Source organism: Eschscholzia californica, unplaced genomic scaffold (assembly GCF_041429995.1).
Source record: "Eschscholzia californica isolate CP2 unplaced genomic scaffold, dmEscCali1.0.p SCAF_6, whole genome shotgun sequence".
Lineage (NCBI taxonomy): Eukaryota > Viridiplantae > Streptophyta > Magnoliopsida > Ranunculales > Papaveraceae > Eschscholzia > Eschscholzia californica.
Window position 1 is genome coordinate 1,761,881 of NW_028238483.1, and position 14,561 is coordinate 1,776,441.

A 14,561-nucleotide genomic window follows, 5' to 3' on the forward strand; every position below is an offset into this window, starting at 1 on the left:
CAATCCACAAAACAGAGATGCCAAATTCTTAAATGTCCATCTCTCTTCCTGCATTTGATTATTGAGATTGGAGGAGGGATCCCAGGTAAACGTGTTGAGTTATTAGTGTTAGGGTTTTGTTTGATCAAGTTATCAACTGAAGAATAGGAGAAGTTTGATTTTAAAACAATAGGTTTGATTTTATTAGGGTTAGGGTTTTGGTTGATCAAGTTATCAACTATGAAAAACTTGTCCGATAACTTCAGTTGGATACAAGGGTATAGCGACTTTGGGCTATTAATACGTTTCTGCTGTTTCTTTGAAAACAAAGATGATTTACCTTCGAATTGGTTTGGGAAAACCTGGTCTGATGTGGGATTTTCTTCATCTTGATTATTCTTGTTTTTTTATCGGTGTCTTCCTAAGAATTGTCTATCTTTGCCACTAATCTTGAGATAAGTCCCTAAATCGATGTTTTAGTTCATCCACATATGTAGTTTCTTCTGACTGGTTAATGATCTTTAGGCCATCTTCTGGATGAACTAAAATAGTCTCCACTGTTTCATAACCCTGCAATATGGATCAATATGTTGTTTTTCAGTTAATATTTGATTCTCCTTCAAATTAGCTCAACTCATCAGCTCATTGGGATTTCTTTTGTTTTGGAAGAAGAAGATGGAAAAAGCAAACGAAGGTGAATGTCACCCACATTAAAAACCGGTGCTTATAGAGAACTCGGGTCAATGGCCATTGACCCGAGTCAATAAAATTTCTGGATGCTAATAGCTTTTCGGCCTGGTGCCTTTAGAAGCACCCTTACACAGAGGATATAAAAGAGATGAAGATGAACATGAGAAGGAAGAGGAGAGAAAATGAGTTTATTTTGTGGATGAAATTTGGTGAAGAAGGAAAGAGAGAGTGGACCCATTCTTTTCAATTTTGTGTATTTACGAACAGGAATAGAAAGTAAATAAGAAGAAATGAATTTTTTTTACTTGCACTATCTAGATGAGCACACATGATTTTTGTTTTGGAAAAAAATGAGTTAGCATTCTTTTTATTTTGGAAGAAGAAGATGGAAGAAGCAAATGAAGGTGAATGTCACCCACATTAAAAACTGGTGCTTATAGAGAACTGGGGTCAATAGTCATTGACCCGAGTCAATAAAATTTCCGGATGCTAACAGCTTTTTAGCCCGGTGCCTTTAGAAGCACCCACCCGATGAGTAGTAATTCTTTCTTCTTTTTATCTAGTCACATTTATAGATTCGCCCAGTTAAGTTGTACTCCTCTTTTCCCATCAAGATTTTACTATATTTATATTATTAGTCCACGCCAGCATTTGCTGGACTCATCAAGACATAAATCAATTGTGCTCGCTGATAAATCGTTCACGACCCGAAATGTAAAATTCTGACCGTCAGATTAAATCGTCAGAAGACGTTGACGAATCTTAACGTTGAGATACGTGGCAGAATAATCGGAACGCAGTTGGGTAACAATCTCCATCCTTCCATCAGACCATCAGTATAAAAGTGGCGCCAAATGTAGTACTAGTAGACATCATCACTTGGATACCTCCGGCTTCTGTTGAGAAAGAGAACCAAATTTCACTCCTAGAGAGAGAAAATCAGAAGAATCTTCTCTCTCTCTCTCTATCAATATCTGATTGCTTGTTAATAATGGCGTTTAGAAGAACTTTAATGAACAAAACTTTAGATTCGAAAGAGAAGTTTAATCGTTTAATTAAATGTAATTATTCATCTTCTTCTTCTCCTCCAAATCTTCCTCCTTTCGATTATGAGCCGAAACTGTACAAAGGACCTTTAGGTGATGAAGTTCTTCAAAAAAGGAAGAAGTTTCTTGGTCCTTCTTTGTTTCATTACTACCAGAAGCCTGTAAGATTCCCCCTCTTTCTCTCTTTTTGGATTTTACTTAGTAGAGTGGAAGATCTCTCTCTATAACGTTTTAGTAGTTTTGAGTCTCAGATCTGATTGTGCACTGGAGTTTTGAAATTAGGTCACTTATACAATGATTTGTTCATCTCAAGGTGGATTTTGGGTTTTTTTTTTTTGTATGGCATTGGTTGTTTTCTTTTTTCGTTTTGATGGTCTTAGAAAGTGATTTCGTCTCAGGGTTTTGTTCAATACCCACCAAACCTACCTAGCCTTGGCATATGAGGCTCAACTTAGATCTCTATTTTATCTTTCATGATTTTCGAATTAGGGCATACAGTTGTTGACTTTTCTATCTCAGTAGTTCACTAGTTGTTGTATTATAAGTAAATATATAGTTCAATTAATGAACTTGAAGATTCATTTCTCTGACTTTATTTTCCTAAAAAGATTAATTTCTTTGGTATCAAGTATGAGATCTGGGCTAAAGATAATAACTAGTTTATGTACTTGTTAAATTTGATTTCCTTTTCCATCTCTCACTCTAGCCCACAAAGGCAACTTCTTGAAAGGTAATATCTTCTTGTTTATTTATTTGACATTGGGTTTTTTTCAGCTAAATATTGTAGAAGGGAAGATGCAGTATTTATATGATGAGAGTGGGAGAAGATATCTTGATGCATTTGCTGGGATAGTGACTGTGTCTTGTGGTCATTGCCATCCGGAAATCGTGAATGCAGTAGTGGAACAAAGCAAGCTACTCCAACATGCTACAACAATATATTTGCACCATGCTATAGGTGATTTTGCCGAGGCGTTAGCATCAAAAATGCCTGGAGACCTGAAGGTACCAATATTTAGATCTTAGTATAATAATTGTTTTGTTTGTGTTAAATTTGCGGTCATCCAACTCAAAACCAATTGGCAAAGGCTTTGGTATAGGAAGAGCACTATTTAGTAAAGGCAGTGCATTAGAAAGGTCAATTTATGTATTTGCTCTTCCTTTACCAAATTAGTTTAAGGAGGGCGTTATAAGGATCACTTAATAAATAGTGCCAAAATAAAAGGACTTGGATAAAAATTAATAATAAATCTAAAATTTTATTTACTTGTAGTTTCTCTCAGATAAACAACCAAAACCCTAATATCGTCACTACTATCAACATCACCAGTAGTATTAAAAAACTTGCAAAGTTTACTATCACTATAGTCTTAATTTCGAGCTTTTAATGATGCCTCAAGATCTCATGGATGAGGAACCACCGTTAATGAAGGAGGCAACCTACATCAAGAAAAAAGATTCTTTTGACTTAAACATAGACATCGACTTAAACGAAACCATCGGCTTAAACAAGGACAACGACTTAAACGAAGTTATCGACTTAAACAAAGACATTTATAATTAAGATAATATGTCTCAGGTAAAGAAATATCATTTTCTTGTCTTCATCTATGGTTGAACGAACATTTTATGGTTTTTGGTCGCTTATTTTCGTAAAGAATTTTTGGTTGGATCGACTGAAAAAGACAACAAATTTCGGTAGGGTCGGGTGAAAAAGACAACAAATTTCGGTCGTAACGGCTGAAAAAGATGACAAATTTCGGTTGGGTCGATTGAAAAAGATAACAAATTTCGGCCGGTCCCGCTGAAAATAGTAATAAATTTCGGCTAAGATGGCTGAAATTAGTCTGTTTTTTCAACCGGTCTGGCCGAATTTTTTTTAAATTTTCAATTGGTATTCATGAATTTTTATTTATGCTAAGCGAAATTTCTTTTATGTAAATGTCACTTATATATTTTTCGAGTTACATCTTTGTTTGTATTCTTCATTGCAATGTTGATACTTGAAATCTTCAAAAGTTACTTAGTTAGTGTTAAAACCCTAAAAATCTATGGAGAAATCAAGCAATAACAAGAATTACAAACTCTCTATGGAGATGAGTGTTGTGTTAGTCATCTAGGGTTTAAGTTTCTATCTCTATATCTCTCTTTTTGATAGAATCAAACAGATTTAGGGCTTTTATCATTTTCAGGATGTTTATCTTTATCTCTCTTTGATTTGATCGAAGGTTTTAGGTCGAACATGATTATCTCTTCTCTCTCGAAGGTTTTGAGTCGAACATGAGGATAGTCTGTTCTCTCTCTTTTGGTCCAAAATAGTTTGATGGGAGGGACCAAATTATAAATTTGAGATATTTTCAAAAAATGTTTATCCCTCCCTATTCTAAAAAGAGTGCTCTCCCTATCTAATGAACTGTCTTTGCTAAAAAATGCTCTTCCTATACCAAAACCCATTGGCAATGAGAGGAGACGACCTAGACATTATATACTTGGTTGCTAGATCGCCCTTCTCCCATTTGGGACTATTTCACACTTTGGTTTTACCTATGAACTTGGACTTAAATGGTTAAAATATCTATGAGTATGACTACTCAAGTCAAATAAAGTATTTCTTTTTTCATCCTACCTGTATGTTGGCGTAGACTGGTTCACAATCTTGATATTTGAGTCACTTAGCTTTATTCGACGATATGTGGTTGGTATGTAATATCAATTTCTAGAAAAACTTGTAATTTATCTTGGATAAATGCAGGTTGTATATTTTGTCAATTCTGGAACTGAAGCAAATGAACTGGCAACATTGATGGCTCGATTATATAGTGGTAATCTTGGAATGATTGCCTTGAGAAATGCATATCATGGTGGAAGTGCTGGAACGATTGGCTTGACCGCTCTGAACACGTGGAAGTACGCAATACCACAGGTATGCATATCAGTTGAAACTTTCATGGTTATATCCGATTTATCTGGTCATCAGTACTCCTCAGCGACCAACTAGTTTCTGTGGATCTCCACAATATACAATGACCCCTCTTTAACAGCTTTGCCTTCTTAGTTTCATATTTCATACTGTATTCCTGATTGTTCGCAAATGCAGCTTTCTCCACATGATAAACACTTTTGTATTCTCACTATTGTACACTCATAATGTAAAGAAGGGTCACTATTTTCGTTTCCCACACATTTGGTGTTCGGCCCTCAGGCTTCAGTTTTCAGTGGGGAGTGTTGCATCACGATTCTTAATATATCTTTTATTTGCTAGTCTTTGTACTGCCTCTGCTTCATAATGTTTTAAAATCTTTTCTTACTGGGGAAGTAATAAAAGAAAGAAGAGTTAATTCCTATATGGCCCCCTACTTTGTGACCAGCTTCCTTTATGGCCCCCTTTTTTTCGTAAATTCAAATATGGCCCCCTATTTTCAAGTAAATGTCATTACTACCCTTCTTAATTTTAAATTTAAAACATTTAAAAAACATTATTTCCACCTCACCCCTCTCTCTCTCTCCACCTCATCTCTCTCTACAACTCACCCATCTCTCTCTCTCCAATTCACCTCTCTATCTTTCCAACTCACCTCTCTCTCTTCCAACTCACCTCTCTCTCTCTATCCAACTCACCTTCATCTTCCCCGATTAAGGTCGCCGGCCGGAAAATTTTAAATGTTTTTTAAATGTTTTTTTAAAAAACATTATTTCCACCTCACCCCTCTCTCTCTCTCCACCTCATCTCTCTCTACAACTCACCCATCTCTCTCTCTCTCCAATTCACCTCTCTATCTTTCCAACTCACCTCTCTCTCTTCCAACTCACCTCTCTCTCTATCCAACTCACCTTCATCTGGTCTGTTCACGAGCTCCGGCGAAGGGAAACCCCCTTCGCCGGAGCTTTTAGAGAGAGAGAGAGATGAGAGGAATTTTTTTTTTTTTTTTTTTTTGAGGTCGCCGGCCGGAAATTTTCCGGCCGGCGACCTTAATCGGGGAAGATGAAGGTGAGTTGGATAGAGAGAGAGAGAGGTGAGTTGGAAGAGAGAGAGGTGAGTTGGAAAGATAGAGAGGTGAATTGGAGAGAGAGAGATGGGTGAGTTGTAGAGAGAGATGAGGTGGAGAGAGAGAGAGAGGGGTGAGGTGGAAATAATGTTTTTTAAATGTTTTAAATTTAAAATTAAGAAGGGCAGTAATGACATTTACTTGAAAATAGGGGGCCATATTTGAATTTACGAAAAAAAAAGGGGGCCATAAAGGAAGCTGGTCACAAAGTAGGGGGCCATATAGGAATTAACTCAAGAAAGAATTTATTTTAGATGAGTTACCACTATATATTTAATTTTTCTTTGACTATGCTAATAATGCTATACCCTCTCACTATGACTTATTGTGAAACTTCTGCAGGGTGAAATTCATCATGTTATAAATCCAGATCCATATCGTGGAGTCTTTGGCTCTGACGGAAGTCGATATGCCAAAGATGTACAAGATCACATTGATTATGGTACTTCTGGAAAAGTTGCAGGCTTCATCGCAGAAACTATACAGGTTGGAACTAAAAAAAATCTGAAATTTTTTTGTAGTAATTTGTAAGTTAAAACCCTACATGGATATTGATAAATGATGATCACAATATTCTGAAAATAACCTCTTACTTCAATGTAATATAGGGAGTTGGAGGAACAGTTGAGTTGGCTCCTGGATACTTGAAACAGGTGTACGAAAGTGTACGTAAGGCGGGTGGTGTTTGCATAGCTGACGAAGTACAGACTGGATTTGGTCGTACTGGAAGCCATTACTGGGGATTTGAAACACAGGGTGTGATTCCTGACATTGTTACTATGGCCAAGGTCACCTCCCTATACTCTTAAATCTAATCTTGATCTTCGAAATCATGTTATAATATCGTTCTGTGTATGACATTGAACATGTGAAGCCCGCTTTTGTCGGGTGGTAAGATATGTGTCTTTCTACTAGGGAGACCATGACTTCAATGTTACCGTTTCTAAAAAATATTACATCGAACAGGGGATTGGGAATGGACTACCATTAGGAGCGGTGGTGACAACACCAGAAATAGCAAACGTAATGGCTCAGAAAATACAATTCAACACATTTGGCGGGAACCCTGTATGTTCTGCGGGTGGCCTTGCAGTGCTAAATGTCCTTGACAAGGAAAAGCGTCAAGCCCATTCAGCTGATATTGGTGCCCACTTAATTCAGCGTTTGAAAGCTCTCCAGCAGAGATATGAAAGTAAGCACCCCGAACCTTACATTTCCAGATAAACTTCATCCACTTCCATATTTTAGTTAGTACGTTCTGCTGACATTCTTTTGCTTCATATCTTCTACTATCTTCTTAAAAATTTGCCACTGTAATTTTTTATTGCTTCATATCTTCTGCTATGTTCATGTCTGCTAACAATAAGGGTGCTATAGAACGATTGCAAGATATGTTCATTTCAATGTGCTATAATTCCCATGTAGCGAGTGTCTGTACCTCATGCTTGAAGAAATTAAGGGAAAAGATGAAATTACTAGTTTAGTTGTGTTGGGAATTTATAGGAAGAGCTTGTGACTATACACCACTAAGGTAGGTCCTCTCGAAAGATTTGAGATTCACAATGACGATACCGATGATATTATATATCTATAGCTCTAGAAACCCAATAGGCCTTGAAGTAATTGTAGTTTAGTTGTCTACGGTTCTGACTTCTGTGTATAGCAATGCATGAGTGTGCTAGGGGAATCACATGTCAAAATTTCGGTGATCTCAATTGCCATTTCTTGGCATTTCTTTTGGACATGTGCTTCTGTTGACTGTAGAACATGATATAAATTAAATATTGAATCATTTAGAGAATGAAATATCATCTTTTTATCGTGTTTTTCTTTCTAGTGGTTCTGACATGGGTTTATTTAAGCTTTGGCCATTCCATTCTTCACAGTGGGGTTAAAGTATCGGCGTTGTTTTTAAGTGGTGGTCCCAGATAGGGTCCTTCAAGTTATGGTCCCATATGATGTCGACTGGGTGTAGTACACATAGTGAGGGAAACAGAAATGATCGTTATACATCACATGAAAGTGAATAAATAGCATCTAAATATGACTTTTCAAGTCATTAATCAATTCATATTACAGTATTTGGTGCCACATCCTCGGTTAGGTGTACGTGATAGAACTGTTGAATAGATAATCTCTAACTTTATCATTGTTTAACGTCATATGTCTTTCTAGAACGATTCTTGATTCTAGAAAAACGAGTAAGAACTGCGCATAATTTATGATTTAGTGCATCTTAATAAACTATAGATCAACTGAATCTTTTTATTCAAAATCTCTTACTCAATTGAGTTTATTTTTCTAGTTATCGGAGATATAAGAGGCAGGGGCTTAATGTTGGGAGTAGAACTCGTGACTGACAGGAAAGAGAAAACACCTGCCAAGGCAGAAACAGCCGTGTTGTTCGAAAAGCTTCGAGAATTGGGAGTGCTGGTTGGAAAGGGAGGCCTACATGGAAATGTTTTCAGAATAAAACCACCCATGTGTTTCTCCAAAGACGATGCAGATTTCCTAGTGGATGCATTGGACTACTCTCTGTCAAAGCTGTAGGATCTGTCTCTTTTATCAAGTTCAAAATAAAAGAAGGGGCATAAAATCAGACAAAACTGAATGTTGAGACACTCTGGAAAAGAAAAGGAAAGTCTCATTACTTGGTCAAAAATCCAAATTGGTCTGGTTATTGTTTACTTTCGTGTTAAATGGAATGTAAAAGATTCTGAATTATGAAATAGATCATTGTCCTTGCAAGTTGGAAATCACTCAGCCATGAGAAATGGGAATAATTGTTTAGCGTATAGACCAAAAAAAGGGCCTTAATCATAGTTTTAGTCCTCTCTAATCCCGTAAAGGGTTTAAAAACCAAAATATTAAGTTCAATGGATATCTAGTCCGTAAAGGGTTTAAAAACCAAAATAGAGAAAACACAAATCCCTAGAATACAATATTAATCTTAATACCTAAACTAACCTTCCTAATATATAAAAACAAATTTACCTTCAAAATCCCCAAATATCTTTTTCCATTTTATCTCCCACCTTCTCTCTCCAATCACGGATCTAAGTAAAGTAACCTCTATCTTCATTATCTTCAGTAACCGAAACTGTTTATTTTCTCTCTCTCTCTCTCTAAATTCGAATCATCTGATAATCCTCCATTAAGATCAGAAATCTTGTTTCATCTCATTAGAGCAGCTGTAAACACCTTCATCGTTCATCAGGATAAACTACATTTTCAGAAGTCTTTGTTCGTACCATTAATAAGATTTAATATTGCGTTTCAGGTATTCAAACAGATTCTCTCTCTCTCTAAAGTTGAACATATATGATTTTGATCCAAAAGATTTGATTACTATTTCATTAACATACTCGATTTGTTGTTCATTTTCTCTGTCTAAGATATTCATAACTGTTTATGATCTTGATGTTTAATCCTTCTATACTGATTCCTTCAAATCGATTAGGTTTTGTTTTCATCCGATTATTATATCATTTTTCATTAGATTTAGGTTTAAGCTTCTTGATTTTCTGATATTTCTTCACCTCAGATCTTTGGTTTCGTACAATTTTATGAACCAGGTGTTACTCCGTACGTTTATCATAACATAATATACAATATAGGTAATTTCAGTAAATTTTCGTACTTTTAGTACATTACGCAAACATCTTCTGAACCATGTTTTTATAAGACTATGTAAAATACGCGTAATTTGTTATACATTATATATAATTTATAATAAATTCTAAAACATTGTATAAGTGCACATAAATTATGTATTATTTATTTACCATTATGCGTACTTTTCACACAAAACAGTATCCTTGTTAAGCTTACCAAACTACTCAGAACCTTCAAATATTGTCAAAATTTGACAAACATTATACATAATTAACGGAACTGTACTGTAGTTTATAATACAATATATGATTTTTTTAATGTATGTGTATTTATGTGTGTAGATTTGATATAACAGATGTAATTTCAAACAGAATCATCAAATCAAAGTAAGTCAACGAAACTAAAACCTGATGGCTCGGAGAAAATATTTACTGAAGTTGGTCAGTTGTTTCCTGGTGGTGCAAAAGCATTTGGATATGCTCTTCGACAATATAGTGTAACTGTTGTTTGTCCGGCTCAAGACTACGAATGGAGAGTACATAAATGAGCACCATCTTTGAACCAGAGAAGATTTTGTACGTTTTTTTAGTAACAGAATGTAAACGATGTGTAATGCAAAAGAAATTATGTCTAATTTATTGAACAAGACCCACATACATTTGATAAATTACGTTGTATACATGACAAATGATGGTTTCCTCGTCATAAATAACTAATAATTTACGTATTTGTTTCATAATTTGTATTCGATGTGTATTTATGTATGAGTAAAAACGAAAACAAATGTTGCTTTAATGTTCCCAGAAAATATACTATTTCCAAATCTGAAAGTTAAGTGAGAGAAAGTGATATGTATGTTTTGTATATTAACCCCCAAATCACGCTAAATTGATCCCAGAAAATATACTTTTTCCAAATCTGAAAGTTGAGTGAGAGAAAATTGATTTGAATCGAAAAAAAAATTAACATAGTAAGATAGAGAAAATTGATTTGGTTTCCAAATCTGTAAAGAAGAGAGAGAAAATTGATTTGGAAATATCCGTGGTGATGGCGTTTTGTTTTGGTTAGGATTTTGGTTTCTGATTGATTCGGATAATAGGAAAGAGAAAATTAGATTTCCAAATCTGTTTAGAGGAGAGAGAAATTATGATTTGTTTCAATTCATTTTTTTGCTAATAAATCCCCCAAATCACGCCCAAATCTATCTTTCCAAAACGCGCGACATTTGTGCGTGGGACATTGACGATACTGTGTTTAGAAAGTGAGGGTTTTTATGTCCATAATGTAAAAGGACTAAATATCCATACTTTTGGGAAGATTGGATCATAAACCTTTTTTGAACATTATTTTGGTCTAATTTTGGGGGTTGGCCTCGTTGTCTGATTACTTTTTAGACTTGCCTTCATACTAGTTAAGCTAGGGAACAATAAATATCAGGTAGACCCTAGGTAGAAATCCTATAACAAGTCGCATAAATTTTTTGTTCATATCCTTGTGCAATAGTGCCCTCTAAAAGGTTGCTACAGTGGACTTAGAAGACTTCATTATGGGTATGGAAGTTTTTTTTCTGTAAGAAACTAGCCAATTCTATTTCACCAATTTTATTTTTTGAAGTAATCACCTTTTATTCATTCGATCTATTAATAATTACATTCAGGTGATCAGCTGCATTTGTCTCATCCGAACAAATAGTTTTTACATATTTTCTTGCTGCTTTGACGAATTTGTTCGTCTTGTGATTGTCCTGTCTACCAATGACAAGACAGGACTATTAATAATTACATTCAGGTGATCAGCTGGATTTGTCTCATCCGAACAAATAGTTTTTACATATTTTCTTGCTGCTTTGACGAATTCGCATAATTTTTTTTTGAAGTAATCACCTTTTATTCATTCGATCTATTAATAATTACATTCAGGTGATCAGCTGGATTTGTCTCGTCCGAACAAATAGTTTTTACATATTTTCTTGCTGCTTTGACGAATTTGTTCGTCTTGTGATTGTCCTGTCTACCAATGAAGGAGAATTGGAGATCTTCAAACCTTCCTTGGTTGTTCTTTAGAGTCGATATTATATGTGTCGCTGTCCAGTGATGCTCCGACCTCTTCCCCTTCAGCGCTTCTATGACTTTTTTTGAGTCTCCTTCTAATATTACTTTGGTAAAGTTATTGTTGATTGCCCATTGTAGTCCTTCCCAGGCCGCTTTTGCCTCTCCTTCATCTACCGATCGAACTCGAGTCACCTTCGCTTTCCCCGCTATACATGTACCTGAATTATCAAACACCGTGTAACCTATTGCTACTGGTTGTCTGACATCAATAAAAGAAACATCAAAATTTATCTTAATGTAATCAACAAGAGGTGTTTGCCATTGGGAATGTTTGTTTTTTTTATGTGTATCAGGATGTGTAGGTTCGCGTCTCTGAAGGACTTGTATGAAAGCCATAACTTGCTGAATAATACTTGAAATATTCAAAGTCTGCTTGTTGAACACTATTTCACATCGATGTTTCCAGATAAACCAGAGTGTGATTGGGATGATTAAGGATAATGTGGTTTCCATTGAGTTCTTTGTGAGCGACGGGGAGTTGATTGCGTAGTACCATTCCTCAAAAGATGTATTTGGCAGCAGCTGATATTTCACCAAATTGACTTTGTTAGGGTTAGAGGACCGTCTAACTTTAAGGGCATAAATCTGCCAACTATTTATATTTGGCCAGCGCTTTGGGAAAAGCTAAATAGTTTCCGGGGTGTGAAATTTTAAAGGGAATATGCAAAATTTTAAAAAAATTCCGGGGAAACATATTTTATGGGGAATATGTTTCAAAATAAAAAACCTTCCATCTCACCTCACCTCTCTCGCCGGCGACCTGGAAAGATAAAAAAAAAAAAATTCACTCTCTCTCTCTCTCTCTTTAGAAATTCCGGCGAATGGAAATTTTCTAGAGAGAGAGAAAGAGAGAGTGGAATTTATCTTTCCAGGTCGCCGACAGAAATTTTTTCCGATCGGCGACCTTGTCGGAGAAGACAGAGAGAGGGGTGGGGAGAGAGAGAGAGGTGAGGTGGAGGGTTTTTTATTTTTATTTTCCTATAAAAACTTACAAAATAAAATTGTCAAACAAAATTGACCAATTTTTGACAAAGTCTTCACACCCCGGAAACTATTTTGCTTTCCCCAAAGCGTTGGCCTTATACTTTTGCTAGTTCCTCCATTCTTTCCACAACAACAATAGCGAACATTATCACTTTCGTCGTTTCTTTCTCTACAACCCCATTGTTACCGACAAATTGTACAACACTTTTGTAGACGATGAAGTAAGGAGGATTTGAGGGAAAAAATGGTTACACCCTTGACGAGAGTGTCGATCGAAACCTTTCATTCTATAAAAATAGTTGAGAGGGAAAGAAAGAGGGGGAGATTAAAGAGAGTTGAGAGGGCTGGTGGACGTCGAAAACTGAGCCAGGACGACCATTGATAAGAACTGCCATGGTGCTGGTGTTAAGGCAGGTATTGATAAGATTAATCCAAAGCGGGGAGAAGCCCATAAGGTTCATGATCTTATCCAGATAGCTCCATTCTATGCGATCAAACACTTTGGACATATCTAGTTTGAGGTCAAAGTAGCTTTTTAGCCCTCTGATTTTCTTAAACGAATGGATAAACTCTTGACTGATAATGATATTATCGGTGATCTGCCTTCTTGGCACATACGCTGCCTGAAAAGGGGAAATGAGATCTGCCCCAGTCCAATCACACTCACATTTCTCTCAGAGCAGAGAAATGTGAGTGTGATTGGACTGGGGCAGAAGGATCGCAGTGCTAAAGAAGTGAGTGACCATGTCCTTTATGTCTTCCTGCACTGTGTCCCAGTTGGCTTGATAGAAGAATGGAGGATAACCATCCGGTCCCGGGGTTGCCCCTGGCTTGAGGGAGAAAGTGGCTTTCCGGATCTCCTCCAATGTGGGAAGAGTGATCAAAGAATCGTTTTGATGGTCGGTGAGTTGAGAAGAAAATCACTCAATAAGATTGGGAGAAAGGTTGAGCCAACCGTCGAGGATATATTAAGGAGATGGTTGGAAAAGATGGATGAGATCTCCGCCTCGTCGTTGGTCCACGAGTTGTCTTCTTTCTTGATCGATTTTGATTCTTACGATTCCGGGTAACCGCTTTAGCATGGAAGTATTGGGTGTTTCTGTCACCAAGGTTTATATTAGCGATTCTGGATTTTTCTTTCCAGAGACTTTCCTGCCGAAGCAGCATAGTTTCTATCTGTGTGAAAGTCTCTTTAAAAGCCTCCGGGTCCTGAATAGTTTGAATTTTTGTTGGTGAGCAAATTGATATTAGTATCTAGGTGACCGAAGACTTCTTTGTTCCATTTCGACAGCCTGATGGCCAGGGATTTCAGTTTGGCTTGAATGGGATTAGGAAGCGAGATCCAGTTAGTTTTGATGAACTGGGCACATTTGGGGTGAGACATCCATGTACGGAAGAATTTGAATGGTTTCCGCCCCAAAGAAGAGTTGACTTTAGTGGTGAGGAGAATGGGGTTATGGTCAGAGCCAAGAGTGGGGAGATGAGTGAGTTTAGAATGAGGATAGATGGTAAGCCAATTATGATTGACCAGAGTGCGACCGAGTCTTTCCTGAATGAGATTGCCTTTAAATTGTTTGTTGGACCAAGTGTGGGGATACCCGGACAAACCAATATCATTGAGACCCTACCCATTAATGGCTTGCTTACAATTGAGCATGTTATAACCGTGGGCCTCTTTTCCACCAGATTTCTCTGAAAAATAAGTAAAATATGCTAATTACAACAAGAAAAATAAATAAAACTAAAACAGAAAGAAGACACAATGGAACACAAACAAAAGTAGTTATTTTATATTTTATTTTTTGAAAACACAAGCAAAAGAACTAGAATAAAGGTAAATAAAAAGTAAAGTGGTATGCTAGCAAGAAGAAGAGAAGTGATGGAGGAAAACTGAAAGCATGTAATACCATCTCTAAAGGAAACATTAACTAAGATTTAAAACAAGTAATACCGTAAGCAACTACTAAAGAAATAGACTATTATAACCCAAATATAAGTAAGATGATGTTTTAAGAGAAGAAAAAGACCACTAAGATTAATATCTAGAAGATTTAACCTAAAGATTTGAAAACTGGATATAAAATAGAGAC

General features: G+C 36.3%; 1 protein-coding gene across 1 annotated transcript; it reads left to right on the forward strand.

Annotated features, from left to right (window-relative positions):
• Positions 1-1,373: 1,373 nt before the first annotated feature.
• Positions 1,374-8,517, forward strand: AGT2 (alanine:glyoxylate aminotransferase 2). The gene is made up of 7 exons (XM_086647901.1): positions 1,374-1,876; positions 2,490-2,720; positions 4,468-4,638; positions 6,104-6,247; positions 6,370-6,549; positions 6,728-6,953; positions 8,067-8,517. Exons 1-7 carry the CDS (start codon positions 1,661-1,663, stop codon positions 8,309-8,311), a joined length of 1,413 nt encoding a protein of 470 aa, XP_086504027.1. The 5' UTR covers positions 1,374-1,660; the 3' UTR covers positions 8,312-8,517.
• The last annotated feature ends 6,044 nt before the right edge of the window (positions 8,518-14,561 follow it).